This window comes from Homarus americanus, unplaced genomic scaffold, assembly GCF_018991925.1.
Source record: "Homarus americanus isolate GMGI-L3 unplaced genomic scaffold, GMGI_Hamer_2.0 scaffold33531, whole genome shotgun sequence".
Lineage (NCBI taxonomy): Eukaryota > Metazoa > Arthropoda > Malacostraca > Decapoda > Nephropidae > Homarus > Homarus americanus.
The window spans coordinates 356,170-378,633 of NW_024723306.1; the positions used below are offsets into that span (position 1 = coordinate 356,170).

General features: G+C 44.2%; 3 protein-coding genes and 1 long non-coding RNA gene across 5 annotated transcripts; 2 read left to right on the plus strand and 2 right to left on the minus strand.

The window, feature by feature from the left end:
- Window positions 1–495: 495 nt before the first annotated feature.
- Window positions 496–6,868, minus strand: LOC121863393 (dipeptidyl peptidase 1-like). The gene is made up of 8 exons (XM_042362016.1): window positions 6,762–6,868; window positions 6,278–6,529; window positions 5,776–5,928; window positions 5,529–5,662; window positions 4,320–4,596; window positions 1,554–1,676; window positions 947–1,168; window positions 496–760 (listed from the first exon to the last, which is right to left on the minus strand). Exons 1-8 carry the CDS (start codon window positions 6,765–6,767, stop codon window positions 578–580), a joined length of 1,350 nt encoding a protein of 449 aa, XP_042217950.1. The 5' UTR covers window positions 6,768–6,868; the 3' UTR covers window positions 496–577.
- Window positions 6,869–8,132: 1,264 nt separating this feature from the next.
- Window positions 8,133–12,215, plus strand: LOC121863395 (dipeptidyl peptidase 1-like). 2 transcript variants are annotated; one of them, XM_042362017.1, is made up of 8 exons: window positions 8,133–8,240; window positions 8,562–8,813; window positions 9,068–9,220; window positions 9,323–9,456; window positions 9,995–10,262; window positions 10,617–10,739; window positions 11,634–11,855; window positions 11,979–12,215. In XM_042362017.1, exons 1-8 carry the CDS (start codon window positions 8,235–8,237, stop codon window positions 12,159–12,161), a joined length of 1,341 nt encoding a protein of 446 aa, XP_042217951.1. In that variant the 5' UTR covers window positions 8,133–8,234; the 3' UTR covers window positions 12,162–12,215. The 2 variants fall into 2 exon arrangements, with proteins under 2 accessions (XP_042217951.1, XP_042217952.1); XM_042362018.1 differs by lacking the exon at window positions 8,133–8,240 and adding an exon at window positions 8,246–8,266.
- Window positions 12,216–15,236: 3,021 nt separating this feature from the next.
- Window positions 15,237–18,338, plus strand: LOC121863397 (dipeptidyl peptidase 1-like). The gene is made up of 8 exons (XM_042362023.1): window positions 15,237–15,334; window positions 15,663–15,914; window positions 16,067–16,219; window positions 16,337–16,470; window positions 16,708–16,975; window positions 17,190–17,312; window positions 17,560–17,781; window positions 18,076–18,338. Exons 1-8 carry the CDS (start codon window positions 15,329–15,331, stop codon window positions 18,256–18,258), a joined length of 1,341 nt encoding a protein of 446 aa, XP_042217957.1. The 5' UTR covers window positions 15,237–15,328; the 3' UTR covers window positions 18,259–18,338.
- A 2,293-nt stretch (window positions 18,339–20,631) lies between these two features.
- LOC121863399 lies at window positions 20,632–21,651 on the minus strand. Its single transcript, XR_006088383.1, has 2 exons — window positions 21,358–21,651; window positions 20,632–21,007 (listed from the first exon to the last, which is right to left on the minus strand). It is a non-coding gene; the product is annotated as an uncharacterized LOC121863399 (long non-coding RNA).
- Window positions 21,652–22,464: the final 813 nt, after the last annotated feature.

The following is a 22,464-nucleotide window of genomic DNA, read 5'->3' on the forward strand; positions in this document are numbered from 1 at the left end:
ATATAAGAAAACAGTTAAGATGACATTTATCTTTTGTTTTGTGGTTTGCTTCATCGACAAGGACCACACTTACCCTTCTGGTCTTTGTTTATATAAATTTATGTTTGTCCCATTAAGTTCTTATGGTTTAGTAATAGAAAAAGGTTGATTAGCTGTTATACTTAATTATTCCTCCTTGTGTCCCCAACTTGCATACACCTGTGATCTTTTAGTTGGGTTTGTACTAAAGAGAAGCTAAGTTGTTTTGGTTATAATCATGCGTGACATCAGCAGTATATCTTGTGGTTGCATTAAAGAAGTGACAGGTGTAACAGATATACCTGTCAGGTATAATTACCTGTATTATTTCTATCCTATTAAAAACATTTTATTATTTCCCAGTAATACTTTCTATAAACTTTCGTATTAACTTTCTTATTCTGTATCTGAACTGAAACTTAATTGAATTTTTAAACAACATTATTCACTTAAGGTATAAATGAAAGTATAATAACATAAAAGCTCACTGATTTCATTTAATACAGTACTACAAAGTGTATAAATGCATGAGTTAAGGTTCACAAGCTGAATATGTTCCTCAGGGGATGACGGTGGACTCGAGGGCTTCAGACTCCATACCACACTCGTCGGTTCCTCGCCTGATCCTGAAGAAACCATCCTCGCCCCAGCTGCCGCCCCAGGAGTTCTTTACCGACCAGAACTTCTCTCCCGTGTCGGCCTCCACACCGTAGCCCACCAACAGCACCGCGTGGTTGGTTGGCTGGAAGAGAGAATGAAATAAAAACATAAATGGGATGGGAAGGGAGAGAAAGACAGAGATAATTAATGAGTGGGATGGAACGGGATGGGACGAGTTTTTTAATTTGGTGTTTTGTCATATAATTTAATGATAACACCTATTATTAACTCAGTACCTACAACATTAACCAAAAACCACGTCTCGTACCTCCAGAGGATTAAAGCCGTTGCCAGAGTCCGTATGGTGGTAAATGCCGCCGCTGTAGCTTGGGAAATCATCGTAGACCATGAAAGCTACCGCCATGGGGCCATTCTCCACCAGGGCCAACATCATGAGCGCGTCGTTGCAGGCGCCATAGTAACCTCCCACATACTCATACTCGCTGACGTAGGTGCGCGCGCAGCTCATGTCCGTGTCACACTTGTCGTCCTAAAGGGGGGGAGGGGGGATTGTTAATTTTCTGTTTATGTTAGGAAATATTTGTATCTATGTTAGGTGAAGGATCAGAAGTGAATTAGGGGTTGAAATTGTCGTGTTGATCTTCACCCAGGTTACGTCTTGTTCTCCTCCTCCCCCTGGGTAGTGTGGGTTCCTCCCCCTGGGTAGTGTGGGTTCCTCCCCCTGGGTAGTGTGGGTTCCCCCCTCCCTGGGTAGTGTAGGTTGCTCCCCTTGGGTAGTGTAGGTTCCTCCCCTTGGGTAGTGTAGGTTCCTCCCCCTGGGTAGTGTGGGTTCCCCCCTCCCTGGGTAGTGTAGGTTCCTCCCCTGGGTATTGTAGGTTCCTCCCCTAGGTAGAGGTTCCTCATGTCTCACTCACCACGCCAGTATAAGGGTTACACTCCTCAGCCGCGACGCCTTGGTCCTGGGAGTATCGGCCACCTACCAGGAACGCGAAGCCTCCCTCACACCCCTGAGACAACACCGAACACGACACTATGTCCTGCGGGAGACAAACAACCATTTAGTACTTACTTTTATACTCCTCACCAAATGATCGACTCGTTAGCCACTTGGGCGATTGGTCACGTCTCTGTTACGCACTGTTGGCAAGTACTGGGCATGCACCGGCTCCTGAATGTACCTGAACCTGCTCCAGTGTTGGTCAAGTCTGGTCTTGAAAGAGCTCACAGTCGGTGCCGTCACAACACTTTCTGGTAGGTTGTTCCAAGAGTTCACAACTCTCACTCCGATAAGGTTTGCCCTCACAGTTTTCTGGACTTGCGGCTTCTTCAAACTTGAGCTGTGACCCCTTGTGGGGCGAGCGCCCGCCAGCTCCAAGTAAGGACACTCGACTGAGTAGTGCCCCTTGAGATGCGTATACACCTCAATTAGGCCAACCCTTGCCCGTCTGTAGTATAAGCTAGACAAGTTCAGGCGCTCCAAACTCTCAGGGTAGCTGAGGTGCCGAAGTGCAGGCACCAGTCTGGTGGCCCTCCTTTGAACATTTTCAACCAACTGACAGTCCCTAGCATATCTTGGGGACCAGACGGGGTGACAGTACTCCCGATGGGGAAGCACTTCACTCCTGAAGATCGTTACGATATCTGAACGACCTTCTTATAAGACCCAATAATTTATTTGCCTGATTTACCTTCTTCTCGCAATGGCCCGAGAACTTCAGCTCATTGTCAACATATACACCAAGGTCCTTCTCACATTCAGTCTCAATTAGTGCAGTTTTTTCATCCCGTTGGGACATATGATACGCCGCCTTACCGTTGGTACGCCCCAGGTGCATCCTCTTACACTTCGTGACATTGAATCTCAGCAGCCATTTCTTCGACCATTCTTGGAGCCCACAGAGGTCCTTCTGCAGCTCTTCACAGTCCGCTTGGTTCTTGATTCCCGAAATAACTTGGCGTCATCGGCAAGCATTTGGATGGAGGAGTGTACAACGTCAGGCATGTCATTTATGAAACAAACAAACAACAGCGGGCCCAATACACTGCCCTGTGGTACCCCGCTTGTGACAGGTACGGATGATGATTTCGTACCATTAATCACCACACACTGCTTGCGGTCATGTAGAAAGTCTTCTATCCACGCTAGGACATTTCCCCGAATTCCGTACCCTTCCAGTTTGATTTTCAGCCTTTCGTGGGGTACACTGTCGAAAGCCTTGGCAAAATCTAGGTAAATATTGTCGATATTACCACCCAGTTCCAATATATGGGTCCAAATATCCAATACCTTGAGTGATTGTGTTAAGCAGGAGCGCCCCGGCATAAAACCGTGTTGGCAATCCTTTACAAGGTTGTTTCGTAGATGTTCCATTGCGGCATCTCTGATAATACTCTCAAGTACTTTACATATTATGCTGGTCAGGCTCACCGGTCTATAGTTGTTCGTGGAGTGACGATCGCCCTTCTTGAAGATAGGACTCACCTAAGCCACTTTCCATTCACTGGGGACCATTTGTTCATCCAGGCATTTACAAAACAGGATCTTCAGGGGCTCGGCAAGCTCGTTGCACAACTCTCTTAGCGTTCTAGGATGCACCATGTCAGGGCCGGGACTCTTATGGACCTTTAGCTTTGACAGTTTATTTATAATACCCTCTTCTGTGAACACAATGTGGGTCAGTGCTGTGTCGAACCGTCTGTCCTCAAACGCAGGAAGGTTAATCGCATCCTCTCTTGTGAACACCGAGGAAAAGAAGCTGTTCAATGCCTCAGCTTTATCCTGGTCAGAATCTGCCTAACTACCATCTTCAAGCCTCATGTCTGATACCCCTACTCGCGTTTTTAATTTCGACTTTGCATAGCGGTAAAACGCCTTTAGGTTTGACTTGACCTCGCTTGCAACCAGCCTCTGGAACTCCTTTTCAGCCCTTCTACAGTCTATCTTTGCTTGGTTTCTGGCTCTTGCATACATCCTCCTGTCCTGCTCATCGTTTGACCCAACCCACGTCTTGAATTTCTGGGTTTTCTTCTTAACTTTGTCGACCGCCGCATGGTTCATGTGTAGGGATCCCCTCGTATTCCTAGAGGCACTGGGTTTGGCCTTGGGTATATATTTACTAGTTATGATATTCAGCGGACTGTAGTTCTTAAGACTCATAACCCGGAGATAAATACTCTCTCAAAGTAAAAAGGTTGATTGAAATGTTATGGGTGTGATTTTAATGACATTTTTAGGCAATAATGATCAGGGGTGAGAAAGGTGATATTTTGTCTTAATAAAAAAGAGCGTCCATCTTATGAAGAATAACTATATATTGTTTCTAAAGTTATCCACTACAAAAACTGTATCCTCAAGACGTTAATGCAGAGAACTGTAACCTTGAACTACGTTACTGTAAGGAGCTGTTCCTGCATGGGACTTTACTGTAACACGAAATAAGTAATAAGATATGAACAAAAAATAACTTTAAAGTGTGCAGTATGATTTATGTTTCATTTTTGTATAATAGAAAGACTTAACATGTTACAAATGACTCGTCCAGCAGGTAGAAGTGAGGAGCAGCTCACCGGGTGGCCACTATCCTAGTCATCCCACAACTTGGCTGGCCACTCACTTGGCCTACCTGGCCCTTGAGTACCTTCTCATCTGTGTAACGACTAACGTAAAAAAAAAAACTCACCTGGGTGGAGAAAACGTCCTGTCGTTGGTTGCGGGTGGCGATCCTCACCCTGGCCTCCAACATACCCATGGAGGCGAAGACGTAGCAGGAGCCGCAGGACTCTTGGTCCCTCACGTCTGACACATAGTTTACGCCTTGAACGTCACGCCAGTCGAAGTTCTCCGGCAGAAGGGCGGCGCGCCTCTTTTGTTCAGGACTGGCAGGTGCAGGTTTAGGCTGTGTGTGACTGATGGTTCTACGGCCGCCAGCACGTCGGTACATTTCCTCCACAGTGTATCTGTGTCGTTTGTGTGAACAAGAGAACTGGTAGAGTGAACGTTACTCATCTAAGGATGTTTGGTGTCCATTGGTAGAGTTATCACCAAACGAAACATAACGAGAACTGTCCACAAAATGATGAAATGGGGTAGTTTAGAGAGTTAAAATAGTTAAGACTAGTGTTAGGCAGTTTACCACTAGTTACTGGCGTGGAGGTGGTGGTGGAGGTGGCAGACTAAGTAACGAGGAGGGGCGGCGGGGGTGGGGGCCGGACTGTCTCTGTTGTGTGGCCGACGCTCCACTGGTCAGTAGATGATATGCCTAGTGTGAGGTTGGTGTTATCATCGTGAGTTAGAACAAATCTTAGTGTTAATTTAATCCCCCTGGTGTTATTTTAATCCTGGTGTTCATATAATCCCAGTGTTAACTTTGTATCTCTTTTTATATAAGGAGATGTGTAATAGTTTTGTTGCATGGATTTGTTAGACATTTATAGTTAGTTAGTTTGTATTGTGGACAAGTGTATTGAACTATTTAATAGTTGACGATGTTTACTCCAGAGTGAGTCGGAAACTAGTCTACCCAGAGACGGAGAGTGAGGAGCGATATGATCGAGGTGTATACAACAAATGGAAGTCAGGGCTAAACAAAGGTGATATAACAAAGGTACTCGAACTATCCAACCCGGAATGAACTCGTAGCAATGGTTTTAAATTGGAAAAATTTAGATTTAGGCGCGAGATAGATAAACAAAGGTTTGAAAATAGAGTAGTGGATGAGTGGAAACAGCTACCAAACATCATCATTAACTCGAATACGCTGGATAGCTTCAAATATAGGTTGGACGGATATATGAGCGATTGAGGTTGGGTGTAAATTGGACTGCCCAGTATGCATGGGCTAATAGGCCCGCTGCAGTTTCCTCCATTCTTATGTTCTTATGAGTCTCACCTCTCGTGCTGGGGGTCGGCCTTGGCCCTCCAGGAATTCTGGGAGTCGTTGATCTCATCTATCATCTTATGGTCGTTCTTGAAGAGCTGTGTCGACGACGCCTTCTTCAGGTTGTGGGTCACTCGGGGAGTCGTCTGGACAGGGAGTAAAGGGATAAACATGACCAAGGTTATCATCATCTAGTGAAGCAGCCAACGGTGCAGATAAATTATTCCGTATCACAAAATCAAGACATACTGTACAGTACCGCGTTGTGCTTCTGGGCGGTGTAGCAGGACCAGTTCCTGATGGTCTTGTCTCGTGACCAGCCGTTGAAGGTGCGGTCACAGTAGGACACCGAAGAAACCATGTCGCCCTCGTAGTAGGAGAAGGCGAAGTAGGAGCGCTCGTTGATGTTCACCTGTTTAAGAAGTTTGATAAGATATATTTAATGCAAAGTGAATGATGTCATTAAAGTGTGAACTATAGCTTTCGGTCACTAAAGTTTGACAGCGTCACTTATCATTAACATGCTGTCATAGGATTGACGCATCTCTTGTAAATATATGTGGACCAGTTACTGGGTGATAACCGGTGGTCATAGGTTGATACGCGTAGCATTGACAAATACTTGGTATAAATCACATATCGTTTCCTTAATGTGGAGTCGAATATAAATCATATTTGTTATAAATGACCAGACCAGACCATTGTTAGTGCTGCAGTACAAATCAAACTATCATACAGCAAGGTGTGGCATCTCAGCTGACCTCGAAGCCCTGGTTGTAGATCATGGTCCAGGTTCCCTCGTTGTTCAGCTCATCTTTGGCGACGTTGGGGAAGCTGAGGGTGAAGGTCTTGTTGTGGACGATGGGGACGAGCTCGTCACAGTTGATGGTGTGGTCGCCTGTCCGTTCCGTCTCCGAGAAGGTCCAGGTGCCGCGGACGTCCTCGTAGAGGCAGTTGGCCGGCGTGTCCGCCAGGGCCGCCGCCACGCAACACAACGCCAACACAACTCTTGTCTGGGGGACATGTGAGTTGTACATGGTGAATATTATGACTTATATTAGTGGTGAAGTAAACATCACATCCGCCTGTATGATCAAACGTATTCTCTCTTTCTGTGTATATACGAGTTTATACAAAACAGCAACAACTATTTAGTATAATTACTTCATTACGCCATTACAGTTCTGCAACAATAAGGACAGTTTAATATAATGATGTGTTATGTGTTAGTCGTTCTGTACTTACCAGCATGTTGTCTGTTGTGGTGAAAGTGTTGTAATGAGGGAGAGCTGAAGTTTTATACCCATTATGGAGTTATCAGATACTGCCATAATATTTGGCCGGACACTCTTGCATATACTTGTACATACGGTATATTCTGTGTTGCACTTTCATCAGAGTATTTTATATTAATCTTATAGCCTCTACCTGACGTCTGTATTACACTTGTTATCAAAGTAACCGCTTACTTTTTATAATGAAAATATAAAAGTGACATATTGATGGTTTTATCAACAGAACTTTTGTACTTCTAATTTTCTGAATCAGTCGATTTTATGTTATGGTCGCGTCTCACTAACTATCATTTATAACCTATATTTCCATCTACTGCTTGGGGGTACCCGGTGTTGCCTGGGTTTGTTTTTGAGGGACATCTCACAGCCTTTCACCATGACACGACGCTGTTATCTACACTACATCCAATTGACTATTCTTAGCCGCAATTAAGTGCAAATGATAAAAACATCCTCACCAAATCGCAGCTGTGGTCGTGTACTGCGGAGAGGTGTAAGGCTCTATAGAATTTTCAATATATCGTAGATGTGTTTTAAGAGAGACGGAGAACATTAGTTAACATAGAAAGCTCACATCAATACCTCCCGCTATATGTTACTATGCAGACACCAGAGTATATTTTTGTATAAAACATGTCTTATATCTGGTGCATCTTTGGCCCCATGACTTCAAACACCTCGTCTAAATGGACATACACACACACACACACACACACACACACACACACACACACACACACATACAAGATCATCCAACTGGGAAGTTGTCATCACAAGCTGATATCATTGTAGACTCGTCGGCTGAGAATGGTTCCACTCTGTACCAGCACCCGGAGTGTCTGGTGTTAGGCTCTGGGGGATTATCTGAAAATTATTTCCCAAGGTTATTTTACCTAAAAATTAACTAATCAAACACTAACCGAACCTAACCTATCCTATCCCCCAAAGAGTATTAGGGTGAGTTATCTTTAGGTAAAATAAGCCAGAGGAGGAAATCTTCAGGTCATCCCTAACGTGTACTCAACTCAAGATGTGGGTGACCTGCTGTCAGAATACATTAGAAACAAGGGAGCCGTCGCTGGGAAAACGTGACGTTGCACCACACTCGCTTGGGTGGGATTCCCGCGACTTGAAACACGGCTGGTGAGGCGCTTGATTGTCTACCGTGTGTGTGTGTGTGTGTGTGTGTGTGTGTGTGTGTGTGTATGTGTATATGTGTGTATGTGTGTGTGTGTGTAAAAGAGATAAATAATATGTCAGTGTGTCTCTGAGAGAGAATGACAAAACCCGTACTTGTGTAAACACATTTTCGTGGCCACTTGGTCCAATATTTGGTAATGTCTGGCAACTACAAGACAGGTATAAGAGTTTAAGTTCTACACAAAAGCAGTCAGTACACCTCTTGGTACTCTAACACCTGAGCATGTTGGTAAGTAGACGTGAGACAATATGAAGGTAAGATCGATGATGGCAGTCTATAGCTTGAGGCGTGTAGCGTTACTTCGAAATTATTGAGTCTACAAAGTTTGCTTTTGTTAAATTGGTTTACAGGATATGGAGATGTAAGACTGGGGTGAAGGAGCAGGGACACAGTAATATTTAGGTACTATTACTTTCTTAGATTTGATAAATACAAATTATGGAACATTTCTCCAAGGTCACAGACACATATATCATGCGGATGTGATGCTTACCCTCACCACTAATATAAGTCATAATATTCACCATGTACAACTCACACGTCCCCCAGACAAGAGTTGTGTTGGCGTTGTGTTGCGTGGCGGCGGCCCTGGCGGACACGCCGGCCAACTGCCTTTACGAGGACGTCCGCGGCACCTGGACCTTCTCGGAGACGGAACGGACAGGCGACCACACCATCAACTGTGACGAGCTCGGCCCCATCGCCCACACCAAGACCTTCACCCTCAGCTTCCCCAACGTCGCCAAAGATGAGCTGAACAACGAGGGAACCTGGACCATGATCTACAACCAGGGCTTCGAGGTCAGCTGAGATGCCACACCTTGTATGAGTAATAATACTGACTTTAGCTTCCAGTATTAGTTGCATGCCTTCAATGATAATATATAAAAATTTAGATTGAAAACGTTAGTTCTGAGTCAAAATTTTAATAATAAATTTGAAGACATCTGGGGAACAAAAGCCATCTTTTTTTTTTAGTTTAGTTTTCACTCCTGGATACTTTATGTTGGTGGAACTTAACTCGCCGCTCATAATACTCTTTCCTTACTCATCAGGTAAACATCAACGAGCGCTCCTACTTCGCCTTCTCCTACTACGAGGGCGACATGGACTCTGCGGTGTCCTACTGTGACCGCACCTTCAACGGCTGGTCACGAGACAAGACCGTCAGGAACTGGTCCTGCTACACAGCCCAGAAGCACAACACGGTACTGTATATTCTATTTTATGACAAAAATACACTGTGATGAAACTCCTCCTAAGTTTGTACAGTATGTGCTAATGGACTAAATGTGACTCTTATCATCCAGACGACTCCCCGTATGACCCACAACCTGAAGAAGGCATCGTCGACACAGCTCTACAAGAACGACCACAAAATGATAGAGGAGATCAACGCCTCTCAGAGCTCGTGGTGGGCCAAGGCCTACCCCCAGCACGAGAGGTGAGACTCATAACACAGGTAGATCTGGACGGTCTATGGTCCAAAGGGCTGAAAATGGAAGCCAGGTCATTAAAAGAGAATATGGGTAAGAGTTCACACTTCAGGGTCAATATTCAACATCTCTCGGTGTATAGAGAGTTGGTTTGTGTTTTAGCTGTAAAAATACAACTAAGAAAGGTTATGATGCAAGGAGGTCTGAGGACGATGACTTGAGGCAGGATGAATACAGTGTTAGAAGGAACTATTTAAGATGACTGCTGGTGAAGTTATATAGATTTTATTTATAGATTGAAGGTTTTTGATGAATGTAAGAGAGAAAAAGCTTTACGTCAGTCTCCCGTAAAGAATTTTGAAACACTAAATTGGACCGAAAAAATACCAAAGTTATTAAGAGATGGTCATCTCCAAAACGACCTAATATATTTTATGTCCTTAATTCCTACGAGAAACAGCCAGAATAAGTCCAATTACATTAGTCGTAAAGGAATGAGAGTATATGAAAATGTAATTTATAACCTGTTATTGATGTTCTGTGTAGATATACCGTAGAAGAGATGATCAAACGTGCTGGCGGCCATAGATTCAGTCTACCCAAGCCGGCACCAGCCACCCAGGAGCAGAAGGATCGTGTTAGACTTCTGCCTGAAAACTTCGACTGGCGTGACGTTGATGGCGTAGACTTCGTGTCTGACGTGGGGGATCAGGCAGCATGTGGCTCCTGTTACATCTTCGCCTCCATGGGTATGCTGGAGGCCAGGGTGAGGATCGCCACCCGCAACCAACGACAAGACGTCTTCTCCCCACAAGTGAGTGACCAATTGGCCACTTAGATGAAGATTGCAGTGAGTCAGAATTCTAGATGACACACACTTATGTTTTCACTCATTCAAACCACGTCATGCTATAGAACAGAGTGCTGGACAACCAACAGCCAATGTACAGCTAGGGACAAAAGTTCGCTCCCCGTGGTGAAACTGAGTCGTCGATGCTGCTTCATTTTGGGCGGGAGTGAACTTTTGACCCGACTGTACACTCATATCTTCCCTTCTTTCTGTCATTTATTCACTCTTACTTGATGTCTTATCTCGTGGTACGATCCTTCCACAAAAAGTCCTTTCAATATTATAGTTATACTTATATATTCCATCATTTATCCCCAGGATGTTTTGTCGTGCTCGGTGTTGTCTCAGGGTTGTGATGGCGGCTTCCCTTACCTGATCGCTGGCCGCTACGCCCAGGAGCAGGGCGTCGTGGCAGAGGAGTGCAACCCTTATACAGCTAAGGTAAACAGAAGTGCCTGGGGAAGCACGAAGTACTACAGTAAACCTTCCCAATACCAGACTAACCCCTGCAAACCCTGTCCATTATCGACAATATTCTGTTATTGAGAATATCTGGTATTGAGAAGTCCGGTATTGGGAGGGTTTACTGTATTAAGCTCACTATTGAGGGTTTACTGTATTAAGTCCGCTAATGAGAGGGTTTACTGTATTAAGTCCGCTATTGAGAAGTCTGTTCTTGAGAGGGTTTACTGTAATGTCTTTCACATAGTCTTGGTTACAGATGATCCTAAATACTATACAAATTTAGATTTATCGTTGAAGAATAAAAAATTGCGGGAAGGTAAAGTGTAGTAAAGTATATTATATGAAGGTCAGTACAGGAGGGAAACATTTTACTGATGTCCTGAATGTTGACCAGAGAAAGTGTTAAGACGAAAGATCCTTATATGACAACTAAACCAGGGTATTAGGCAGCTGTCCAGAATTATGGCCTTCAATAATCCTATAGATTTGACCTGTTACTGAATGGTCTGATGCCCTCTGACCTTGACCAGTGGCAGATCATAACTAGAAATATTTTATTCTCAGTCACAACCATTAGACTACTTTAGGGATATTATTTAAGAGTTTAATAGTCTGTAAGTTGGAACACAAACAAACATAGGCAGGCAGGTAATAGGCTATGAACAGCAGCGTAACCACAAAGGGCAGTACTAATGTCGTGACTTGGGAGAGCTTAAGGGATTCCTGAACCTTTCTTTCCTCTTCTATAGTACTACTGCTGGTTGCTGTAAATGACATGGGGAAGGCAACTAGGCTGAATAAAGCCAGTCCATGTATGTAAAATAATTATTTTATGACGATTTCGACACTTATAATTTGGACAAACTTCAGGATGAAGAATGCGACACGGACATGAGCTGTTCACGCACCTACGTCAGTGAGTATGAATATGTGGGCGGCTACTACGGCGCCTGCAACGAGGAGCTCATGATGTTGGCCCTGGTGGAGACTGGTCCCTTGACCGTGGCTTTTGAGGTCTACGACGACTTCCATGGCTACAGCGGCGGCATTTACCACCACACGGACTCTGGCAACGGCTTTAACCCTCTGGAGGTAAGATACCTGTATGATTAGATTAAATCTTTACATTTATTAAATCAGTTAAAAACGGAATTCTCCTTTTTCAACTCCTCTTAAACAGACGTATAACTGTATTTTCCCTATTCTTTACGGCAGGTGGTGAACCACGCGGTGCTGTTGGTGGGCTATGGTGTAGAAGCTGAAACGGGGGAGAAGTTCTGGTCGGTGAAGAACTCCTGGGGCGGCAGCTGGGGAGAGGAAGGCTACTTCAGGATCAGGCGAGGCACCGACGAGTGTGGTATGGAGTCTGCAGCCTTCGGGGCCACCATCATCCCCTGAGCTGGGAGTGTCTACGGCAGTCCTCTCAGAAGGTCAATATAACATTTGGCTTTATATAGTTTTCTTTTTATCCCATTATAGTGAACCGATAATACTTTTATGAGTGATGTTGAAAAAAAGAAGTAAAATTGAACTTGCCATCAGCCACGCTGTGTGATGGAACTCTCAAGTCAAGAAAATACGTCTGTGATTAAGTGATGGAGTTAATCTATAAGGATTAGCTTATATGGCTGACAGTACAACCCACACAGGGAAAACTTACGAGACCTTCTGCAGATGGTGATGCATTTCTATACAAAAATAAACACTGTATCGCCTGTATTGTTATATGTTTAAAGATGAATCTTTTTTTGTTTCCTGTTTATATTCTACAACATAGAGCGATTATGTATATCCTACACACACTGTCTTAAAGTAGCAAGGGTGGGGGGGGGGTTGTACACTCGACAACCAAAAAAGTAACTTCACAGAGGTAACTGATGAATTTCAAAATGAACACCGCAACTCCTAGAAACACAAGATTCGAAAGCAGCAACATCGTAGAAAGGACAAGAAGTGGCCGGGTGACTGTCCCTTCACGGGTGGTCCAGGTGAAGTAACTACCATCGAAGGGAATCTGAATAGTGATCTATATTATCAATATTCTTGAGACCTCGTTGCTTCCCTCAGTGCAAGCCTTATGGCATACCAGAGCCTCAACCCATCCATCTGGTGCAAGACAGGACACCAATACACACCAGCCGGGTAATCATGGGTGGCTTACTGCCCACCCAGAGATTATTTTATTAGATTGGCCGTCTAAAGGGTGTGACTGCAATCCCATCGAAAACTTATGGGGGTTTATGGTTCAGGAGTGGGAGGTGGAGAAGACAAGAGAGGCGGTGACGTGGAAAGCCACAGGGGTAAGGGAGGGGATCAGGGGAATACCGAACATATGCAGCAACCTGGTTGATTCCCTTCCAAGCGTTTGCAGGGTGTAATAAAAGCTCAGGGTTGGTGGACAAAATGCTAGGCAGTTAACAGAGGGTAATGTTTCGCAGAATAAATTAAAACTATTTGTGAGCAACGTCACTAGTGGAGTTCCCCATTATTATTTATTATATACATAAACGACATAGATATCGGCATAGACAGCAACATAAGTAAATTTGCTGATGACACTAAAATAGGACGTGTAATTAAAACTGACGAGGACTCCGCAAAACTACAGGAAGATCTAAACAAATTTTTCGAATGGTCTGAAAAATGGCAGATGAAATTCAATGTGGAAAAATGTAAAGTACTCAGTATAGGAGACGCAAACAGGGAAACCAGTTACCAGATGAACAACGATGCCATTGTGAAATCCGACTGCGAGAGAGATTTAGGAGTATTGATAAGTAGGAATCTTAAGCCAAGGAAACAATGTGTTTTTGCTCATAACAAGGCTAATAAAGTACTTGGGTTCATACAAAGGAGTGTTAGTTACAAGACTAGCGAGGTCATCTTAAGATTATATCTTGCGCTTGTGAGACCTCACCTGGATTACGCAGTGCAGTTCTGGTCACCGTATTACAGAATGGATATAGAATCCTTGGAAAGAATCCAGAGGAGAATGACAAGACTAATCCCTGGCATTGGGAACCTTGAGTACAGAGACAGGTTAAAGTATCTTACTTTGCACTCCCTCGAGAGACGTAGAACGAGGGGTGATATGATAGAGGTGTATAAATGGAAGTCAGGGATAAACAAAGGGGACATTACAAAGGTACTCAAACTATCCAACCAGGAGCGAACTCGTAACAATGGTTTTAAATTAGACAAATTTAGATTTAGGCGCGAAATAGGTAAACACTGGTTTGGAAACAGAGTAGTGGATGAATGGAGAAGTTACCAAATATCATCATTAACCCGAATACGCTGGATAGCTTCAAACATAGGTTGGATGCTTATATGAGCAATAGGGGTTGGGTGTAAATGGGACTGCCCAGTGTGGGCCAATAGGCCCGCTGCAGTTTCTTCCATTATTATGTTCGTGTGTTTATATTAGCAATGCAAGTAAATTTGCTGACGACACAAAGGTAGGACAAATAACCAAAAGACCTGAACAAACTTTTAGTATTAGATGTGTCTTGACAAAGTTATCCCCACGTATTCAAGAAATGGTCACCAACCGAAAGTGCCATTTTACTCATTAGTAAAAGTTCTTGTCAGTTCGGTGACTTGTGTTTCATATTTAATATTGTAATTACTGTATAATACTCAGTTAACAATAAAAGAAAGTCAAAATTAAATAGCAAGATTTATTTCCTAAAAAGTAAATTATGATAAAGAAGAAAGTGACCTTGACCAAAAATAGTTTAGAAATAAAACAGTTGACAAACCTACGTCGGGGTAATGAGTCTTGTTGTCAGACTTGTTTTGGGGTAATGACTAAAACTAATTGAGAACCACTGGATTATGTAGTTCAGTTTTGGTAACTAACTATAGATTGGATATTGATTCCCTAGAAAACATTCAGAGGAGGATGACGAAGTTAATCCCGGGAACTTGGAACCTTAAATATAGAAATGGATTATTAACAAAAAATTTCTGTCATATAAATCAACGAAGTAAACACACATTAAGAAACCACATCATTGTCTCCTGCTTTCCTGGGTCACGAGTGTACATGAGTATGTGTTTGTGTACTGTAGGTGTGGTTTATACGCCTGAGAATGTCCAGCTGTTCACCAGGTATCTCCCGTCGGCCTTCACACCACAATCATCCGCCTCTTGTCTCTCTCAGGTAAGACAGGTAATGTTTATTGACACTAAGATAGATCGTTGTTGATTAACTAAGTGTATTGTATTACATTTGTCACGGTTTCTGCCACCAACTTGGATCTATTGTTTCTTATAATATATCATTATATGGTCTAACGTCGACATACTAAACCGTTTGTGACTTCAGATTTTAAGACTGATCATAAGGTAAGATATATTCTATTTACGTTTTATTCAATGGATGTAAATACAACTTGTAGATTCGGCTCTTACATCATTGTAGTTAACGTGTGTGCGTGAGAGAGATATCAGTGTTCGGGTACATGCCAATATAGAAGTATCTGGTAACTGTATGCTAGGTATAAAGTCTTAGCTCGGACATAAAACAATATCCACAACAGCTCTCCCACCAATAGAATAACATGTTGGTAAGTAGACCTGACGTACGGCACTTAGATTATAATTTTCATTTATATTTGCTGTAGAAGTCTTACACACACACACACACACACACACTCACACTAACGTCAAATCGCATTTACGCAGTTCCTTTTTAAGAATTTTGTAAGATTTATAGAAAGGAATGGAGTTCTCTCTGTAGAGGAAAAAGAGCAAACATTTTAAGGAATAAATTTGTCTATATATACAGACAAAACACAATCAGTCGTTGTTTGATCATACAGGCGGATGTGATGTTTACCCTCACCACTAATATAAGTCATAATATTCACCATGTACAACTCACACGTCCCCCAGACAAGAGTTGTGTTGGCGTTGTGTTGCGTGGCGGTGGCCCTGGCGGACACGCCGGCCAACTGCCTCTACGAGGACGTCCGCGGCACCTGGACCTTCTCGGAGACGGAACGGACAGGCGACCACACCATCAACTGTGACGAGCTCGGCCCCATCGTCCACACCAAGACCTTCACCCTCAGCTTCCCCAACGTCGCCAAAGATGAGCTGAACAACGAGGGAACCTGGACCATGATCTACAACCAGGGCTTCGAGGTCAGCTGACGGTGTTTACTGTACTATAACTTGTCCACACTGCAATGATAACAATGTTGATTATAATATCATAAACTAGTTGCAAGAAATTAATCTTCCTCAAAGTTTTAATAAATCGGTTATATAATTTTACGTGAATAATGCCACATCAGGTAAACATCAACGAGCGCTCCTACTTCGCCTTCTCCTACTACGAGGGCGACATGGACTCTGCGGTGTCCTACTGTGACCGCACCTTCAACGGCTGGTCACGAGACAAGACCGTCAGGAACTGGTCCTGCTACACCGCCCAGAAGCACAACGCGGTACTGTATATTCTATTAGCCTCTATTGAATAATTTTGTAGGAAATTAATATCCTAACACTTACAGGCGACAAGCGTTATGAGCCTTATGTCCTTCATCCTCTTGTTATCTCTGCAGACGACTCCTCGTGTGACCCAGAAGGTGAGGAAGACTCAGTCGTCTCGACTCTACAAGAACGACCACAAGATGCTGGAGGATATCAACGCCTCTCAGAGCTCCTGGAGGGGGAAGGCCTACCCCCAGCACGAGAGGTGAGACTCCTAGCTTTAACAGAAGTGTCTGGCCGAGGCCTTAAACCAAAATAAATGTTGGAAGGGAGATGACAGTTCAAGTATAACTACTGGCAGAGTATTGCCCCACAACGGCCAAGTTTATGGATATTTTATTCTCTCGAGGAACATATAAAATTCAGTAATATTTTTTAGTCTTATTTGATTAGAAGTTTTATAAAAATACATTTTACGGCACTCCATTGATGTTTTATGCAGGTATACTGTTGAGGAAATGTACAAACGTACTGGTGGGCGAGCAGTCAGTCTACCCAGGCCCGCACCAGCCACCCAAGAACAAAAACAACGCGCTGGCCTTCTACCGGAGAACTTCGACTGGCGTGACGTTGAAGGCGAGAACTATGTATCAGACGTCAGGGACCAGGCAGAATGTGGCTCCTGTTACATTTTCGCCTCCATGGCTATGCTGGAGGCCAGGGTGAGGATCGCCACCCGCAACCAACGACAGGACGTCTTCTCCGTCCAGGTGAGACAGTAGGAATCACATGTGACGGGCAACTCTGATGAGGTTATACGGAGCTAAAGGATTCACACACGTAGACACTCATACTATGGGTCACTCATACTATAGGTCACTCATACTATAGGTCACTCATATTATAGGTCACTCATACTATAAGTCATTTATATTATAGGTCACGCATTCTATACTTAATGAAATACTGATATCTTACCCACAGGACATAGTGTCGTGTTCGGTGTTGTCTCAGGGGTGTGAGGGAGGCTTTCCCTACCTGGTAGGTGGCCGATACTCCCAGGACCAAGGCATCGTGGCTGAGGAGTGTAACCCTTATACTGGCTTGGTGAGTGATGGAACCCTGATATATTTTCTTTTTATTCGTGTAAAATTAAGTTTTCTCTCTCTCTCTCTCTCTCTCTCTCTCTCTCTCTCTCAAGTCTAATAATATTGACTTTAGTAATAGTGTAGCTAAAATTTTAACCACAATGAACAGTGACTACATTTTTATCAGTAAACAGTGTTATGATAAGGATATATGTGACAAACGAAAACAATTTGTAATATTTCATAAAACGCAACAACCCCTTTAGGACGACGCTTGTGACACAGACATGAGCTGCCCGCGCACCTACGTCAGCGAGTATGAATATGTGGGAGGTTACTACGGCGCCTGCAACGAGGAGCTCATGATGTTGGCCCTGGTGGAGAATGGCCCCATGGCTCTGGCTTTTGAGGTGTACGACGACTTCCTGAGCTATAGCGGCGGCATCTACCACCACACTAACCTCAAGAACGACTTTAGCCCTCTGGAGGTGACACACTCTTACATTACCTCAAACTTTACAAAGAGTTTTATTACATGTAATAACTTTTGAAACATAAATCGCCCCGAGCTTATGGGAATTCCTCTGGACATAAACTTAAGTAATTTATTATTAATAGCATTCAAAACACTTAAGCTTTTGTGTTTCATACTAGGAGTCAAATAATGATTCATAAAACTATTAAAAAAATATGTCAATTTTCTTTATGCGACATTTTATATACAATGTTATGGGAACAATTAAATATGTCTTTGAAACATTATATTTTATGTTCCCGGCCAGGAGGTGAACCATGGGGTGCTTCTGATGGGGTACGGTGTGGACGCTGAGACTGGGGAGAAGTATTGGACATGCAAGAACTCTTGGGGTACATCATGGGGCGAGGACGGCTACTTCAGGATCAGGCGAGGTACCGACGAGTGTGCCATTGAGTCTGTAGCATTCCAGTCTACCGTCATTCCCTGATCTCCCACACCGTCGACACCAGAGGAATGAATAAACAGTTTTTATTTTTTCTAAAATATTAAATGTAAAATAATCCAATACATAGCTGTTTTTGTTATCCTCCTAAATAAGAAAAAAAAAGAACAAAATAAGAAACCTAATGAATTATTACACTAAAACAGAAGAAAAATCTACCAGTAGCCATAAGTAGCCATTTGGTCTCATAAAGAACTCTTGGGCAACAAAACGAGATCAAACAAGACTTATGAATGGATTGTAAAATTGGAATAAAAAAAAATAGGGTCGGTTGGTTTATGTAAATAATCCCTTGAGTAAGATGGCATAACTTATCGTACTCAAGGGGTTAACTTATCGTACTCCAGGGGGTTAACTTATCGTACTCAGGAGGTTAACTTATCGTACTCCAGGGGGTTAACTTATCGTACTCCGGGGGTTAACTTATCGTACTCAGGAGGTTAACTTATCGTGCTAAAGGGGGTTCAGAACGGGAAAAGGTACAATACAAAGAGGACTGGGAAGAGCAATAGAGCATTAGAAGAAGTACAAGCCAAAGAATTAGATAAAGTGAAGAATGCAAGAGAGAGATGGGGAGTAACAAGGGAGGAAGAAGAGGCCCGATAACTATTGAAAATGAGAAATAAAGAAAGACAGAGAGTAAGATGGAGAACCATAATTGGGAATGACAAGATAGGAAGCAAACGACGAACAAGCGAAAAAGGAGTAGAGGAAGGAAACAAAGTACAAAGTAACGCAGGCAGACACAGACAGGTATTGATCAAAGGAAAACATCTATAATAAAGTTAATAGAATTGTTAAGGCAGTTTTTGCACCTTGATAGAAACAGAAATAAAAATCCAGTAAAACTTTATCACACGATCACACAAACACACAAACACACAGACACAAACACAGACAAAAACACACAAATACACAGATGCAAACACACAAACATAGTCACACAGTCACAGGATCACACAAACGGAGTGTAAGATGTGGTTACTTGACTCCAGTGTTTAGTGGCGGGAACACCAGCGGTTAGTTCACATGTTGTCAGCACAAGACACACTACCTCACCCACGTGTACTTTGTGGGCGAGATAACACACAACAGAATATATGAATATATGAGCGGCAGGAGGGGGTGGAGGGCTGCACAGGAAGGGGTGGAGGGCTGCACAGGAAGGGGTGGAGGGCTGCACAGGAAGGGGTGGAGGGCTGCACAGGAAGGGGTGGAGGGCTGCACAGGAAGGGGGGTGGGGCACAGGGGTGGAAGGGGTGGAGGGCTGCACAGGAAGGTGGAGGGCTGCAGGGAGGTGGAGGGGCACAAGGGGTGGAGGGCTGCACAGGAAGGGGTGGAGGGCTGCACAGGAAGGTGGAGGGCTGCACAGGAAGGGGTGGAGGGCTGCACAGGAAGGGGTGGAGGGCTGCACAGGAAGGTGGAGGGCTGCACAGGAAGGGTGGAGGGGAAGGCACAGGGGTGGAGGGCTGCACAGGAAGGGGTGGAGGGCTGCACAGGAAGGGGGGTGGAGGGCTGCACAGGAAGGGGTGGAGGGCTGCACAGAAGGGGTGGAGGGCTGTGGAGGCTGTACAGGCTGCACAGGGGTGGAGGGCTGCACAGGAAGGGGTGGAGGGGCACAGGAAGGGGTGGAGGGCTGCATAGTAGGGAGGTGGAGGGCCGCACAGGAGGGGGTGGAGGGCTGCACAGGAAGGGGTGGAGGGCTGCACAGGAAGGGGTGGAGGGCTGCACAGGAAGGGGTGGAGGGCTGCATAGTAGGGAGGTGGAGGGGCCGCACAGGAGGGGGGGTGGGAGGGCTGCACAGGAAGGGGTGGAGGGCTGCACAGGAAGGGTGGAGGGCTGCACAGGAAGGGATGGAGGGCTGCACAGGAAGGGGTGGAGGGCTGCACAGGAAGGGGTGGAGGGCTGCATAGTAGGGAGGTGGAGGGCCGCACAGGAGGGGGTGGGGGGCACAGGAGGGGGAGGGAGGGCCGCACAGGAGGGGGTGGGGGCCATACAGGAGGGGAGTGGCGGGCCGCACAGAAGGGGAGTGGAGGGCCGCACAGGAGGGGAGTGGAGGGCCACACAGGAGAGGAGTAGAGGGCCACACAGGAGGGAAGTAGAGGGCCGCACAGGAGGGGAGTAGAGGGCCACACGGGAGGGGAGTGGAGGGCCGCACGAGAGCTGCGCGCGCACCTACATACGTGAATATTCTTACGTTGGAGGTTACTACGGCGCCTGTAATGAGGAGTCTATGTTGGTGACGCTCTTTCTCCTTAAAGGTGTATGATGACTTTCCGAACCACGGTGGAGGGGTTTACCATCACACGGGCATCAACAATGTTTAATCCATTTGAGGTGAGTTAAGGTCTCTGGAGCTGTAATTCATTGTTTATTTAACCCATTTAAAGTGTTTATATAAAACATGGTGTTTTAAGGTTGACCAGTAAAATGGAAAGTAGACATCCAGTATGTACGCTGACGGACACTAATTTGTAGAAAGTGAGCCACGCGGTGCTGATCGTCGGGTTCGGGGTGGAGGAGAGCACAGGGGAGAAGTTCTGGACGGCAAGGAACTCGTGAGAGAGCAACTGTAGGCGAGGACGGCTACTTCAGGATCCGGCGAGGGACTAACGAATGTGCCATCGAGTCTATAGCCGTTCACCGGCATCCCTTGAACTGGTCGACCAGACACCAATTGGGGCAACACGATCTGAGACTGACGAACAATCAACCTCGTATATCGGGTCAGTGACTGTGAGAGACGGAAATTAGATGGACGAATAACCATTCGAGGACGAAAAGGTTAAGCCGTCATCATTAAATTGTTAAACCTTCATCACAGGATTAAACCTACAGCTGTTGTTTTATATATTTAGGTTCTTCAACAAAACTCCATTAGTTACTAGTTTCTCCACTATACAGTAACTTCTAAAACTTACTTTTGAAATATAATTTTCCTGAATAAACTGAAGTCATTTTTTCTTCCCCTACGTCTATGAATTCAGTGGTGTTTGTTTACAAGATGAAATAATAATAAATAATGAAAATCCATAATCGACACAGCTTAATACTAATAAACAAACCTACTGTAGTACTATTAACCTTAGCGCGTCTTCAATTACAAATATTCCCCAAGGTTGAAGTAAGAACTGTTCATGATGAGAGTGAACAAAGGATGTGAAGAGAGGTGGTGTGTACAGCTGTTATTGCTTCACTTAGATACAGTGTCGTCTTTAGGTATGGGCCAACAGGGAACTGATCCAAGGCCCAAAGGTCTAACTGGCCACAAAGTTGATACTATTTGGAGACAAAATGGTGAGATGTAAAATGGTTTTCCCCGGGTGACACACACGAGGACTGAGGCGACAGCTGCACCTGTTCCCGCGTTACAACTGCCAGAGCACTTCTTCAGCTTCAAGTGTGTCAGTATCGATAGTGTTTGGAAAATACGGGTAATTTTTGGTGAACTAGACATTATCTTCGATTTTATATTCAGAATTTGGGTTTAAATTATTCGGTTATGGAAGGTCAGCATTCTTCCTGGTAATGAGGTTTTGAGATTGAATTTGCTTAATTAAGATATTTTCTTTTTTTTCAAAGTTAGTGTTGCTTTGTCAGGTGATGCTTGATTAACAACAGGTGACTTGTGGTTACATGTCCACTCCAGACACCATAAAATAGTCAGAGAACTTGAAGATTGATTTTCAACTATAAAAAACTAAAGTAATAATTTCTCCAACATTATAAAGAAATACTATACAATTTTTGAAAGAGAATTACCCCCCAAAAATCCACGATAAAACGATAACGGAGACAAAGAGTCAGCTCACTCACTCAGCATGACTCGTTGTTTGTAATGACAAGTTCTGCAAACAAATCATCACTATGGAATTTGATGAAGTAGAATTAACTCTTTTAAAACTACGCTTCACTGTAACACCTATTTGTTTACAAAATCCCGTCTTCTCAAATAACAAAAGATTCTGATATCACACAACTAGAGAGATAATGCTTACAAATATTTTCATACTTCCCAAATCTATCAAGCGATTTTTTTTACGGGGAATAGCCCACCCGGGCACAGTATTTGGCTGTGTGAGGAAAGAAGGATGTACTCTAACGGGTTATTCTAGTGTGACCGACATCCATATAGAAACGATGGGCACCGCAGGCAAGACGAGTGTTACGAGCCCACGGCCTTGCCGGCGG

Coding starts and splice junctions, on each gene's coding strand:
- LOC121863393 (XM_042362016.1), bottom strand. Junction 4,597..5,528: donor GCCGACCCCCAGCACGAGAG/GTGAGACTCATA, acceptor CAAACGACACAG/ATACACTGTGGAGGAAATGT. Junction 1,169..1,553: donor GTAACCCTTATACTGGCGTG/GTGAGTGAGACA, acceptor CCCCCCCTTTAG/GACGACAAGTGTGACACGGA.
- LOC121863395 (XM_042362017.1), top strand. Junction 10,740..11,633: donor GCAACCCTTATACAGCTAAG/GTAAACAGAAGT, acceptor GACAAACTTCAG/GATGAAGAATGCGACACGGA. Junction 11,856..11,978: donor ACGGCTTTAACCCTCTGGAG/GTAAGATACCTG, acceptor TCTTTACGGCAG/GTGGTGAACCACGCGGTGCT.
- LOC121863397 (XM_042362023.1), top strand. Junction 16,976..17,189: donor AGGACGTCTTCTCCGTCCAG/GTGAGACAGTAG, acceptor TCTTACCCACAG/GACATAGTGTCGTGTTCGGT. Junction 17,313..17,559: donor GTAACCCTTATACTGGCTTG/GTGAGTGATGGA, acceptor CAACCCCTTTAG/GACGACGCTTGTGACACAGA.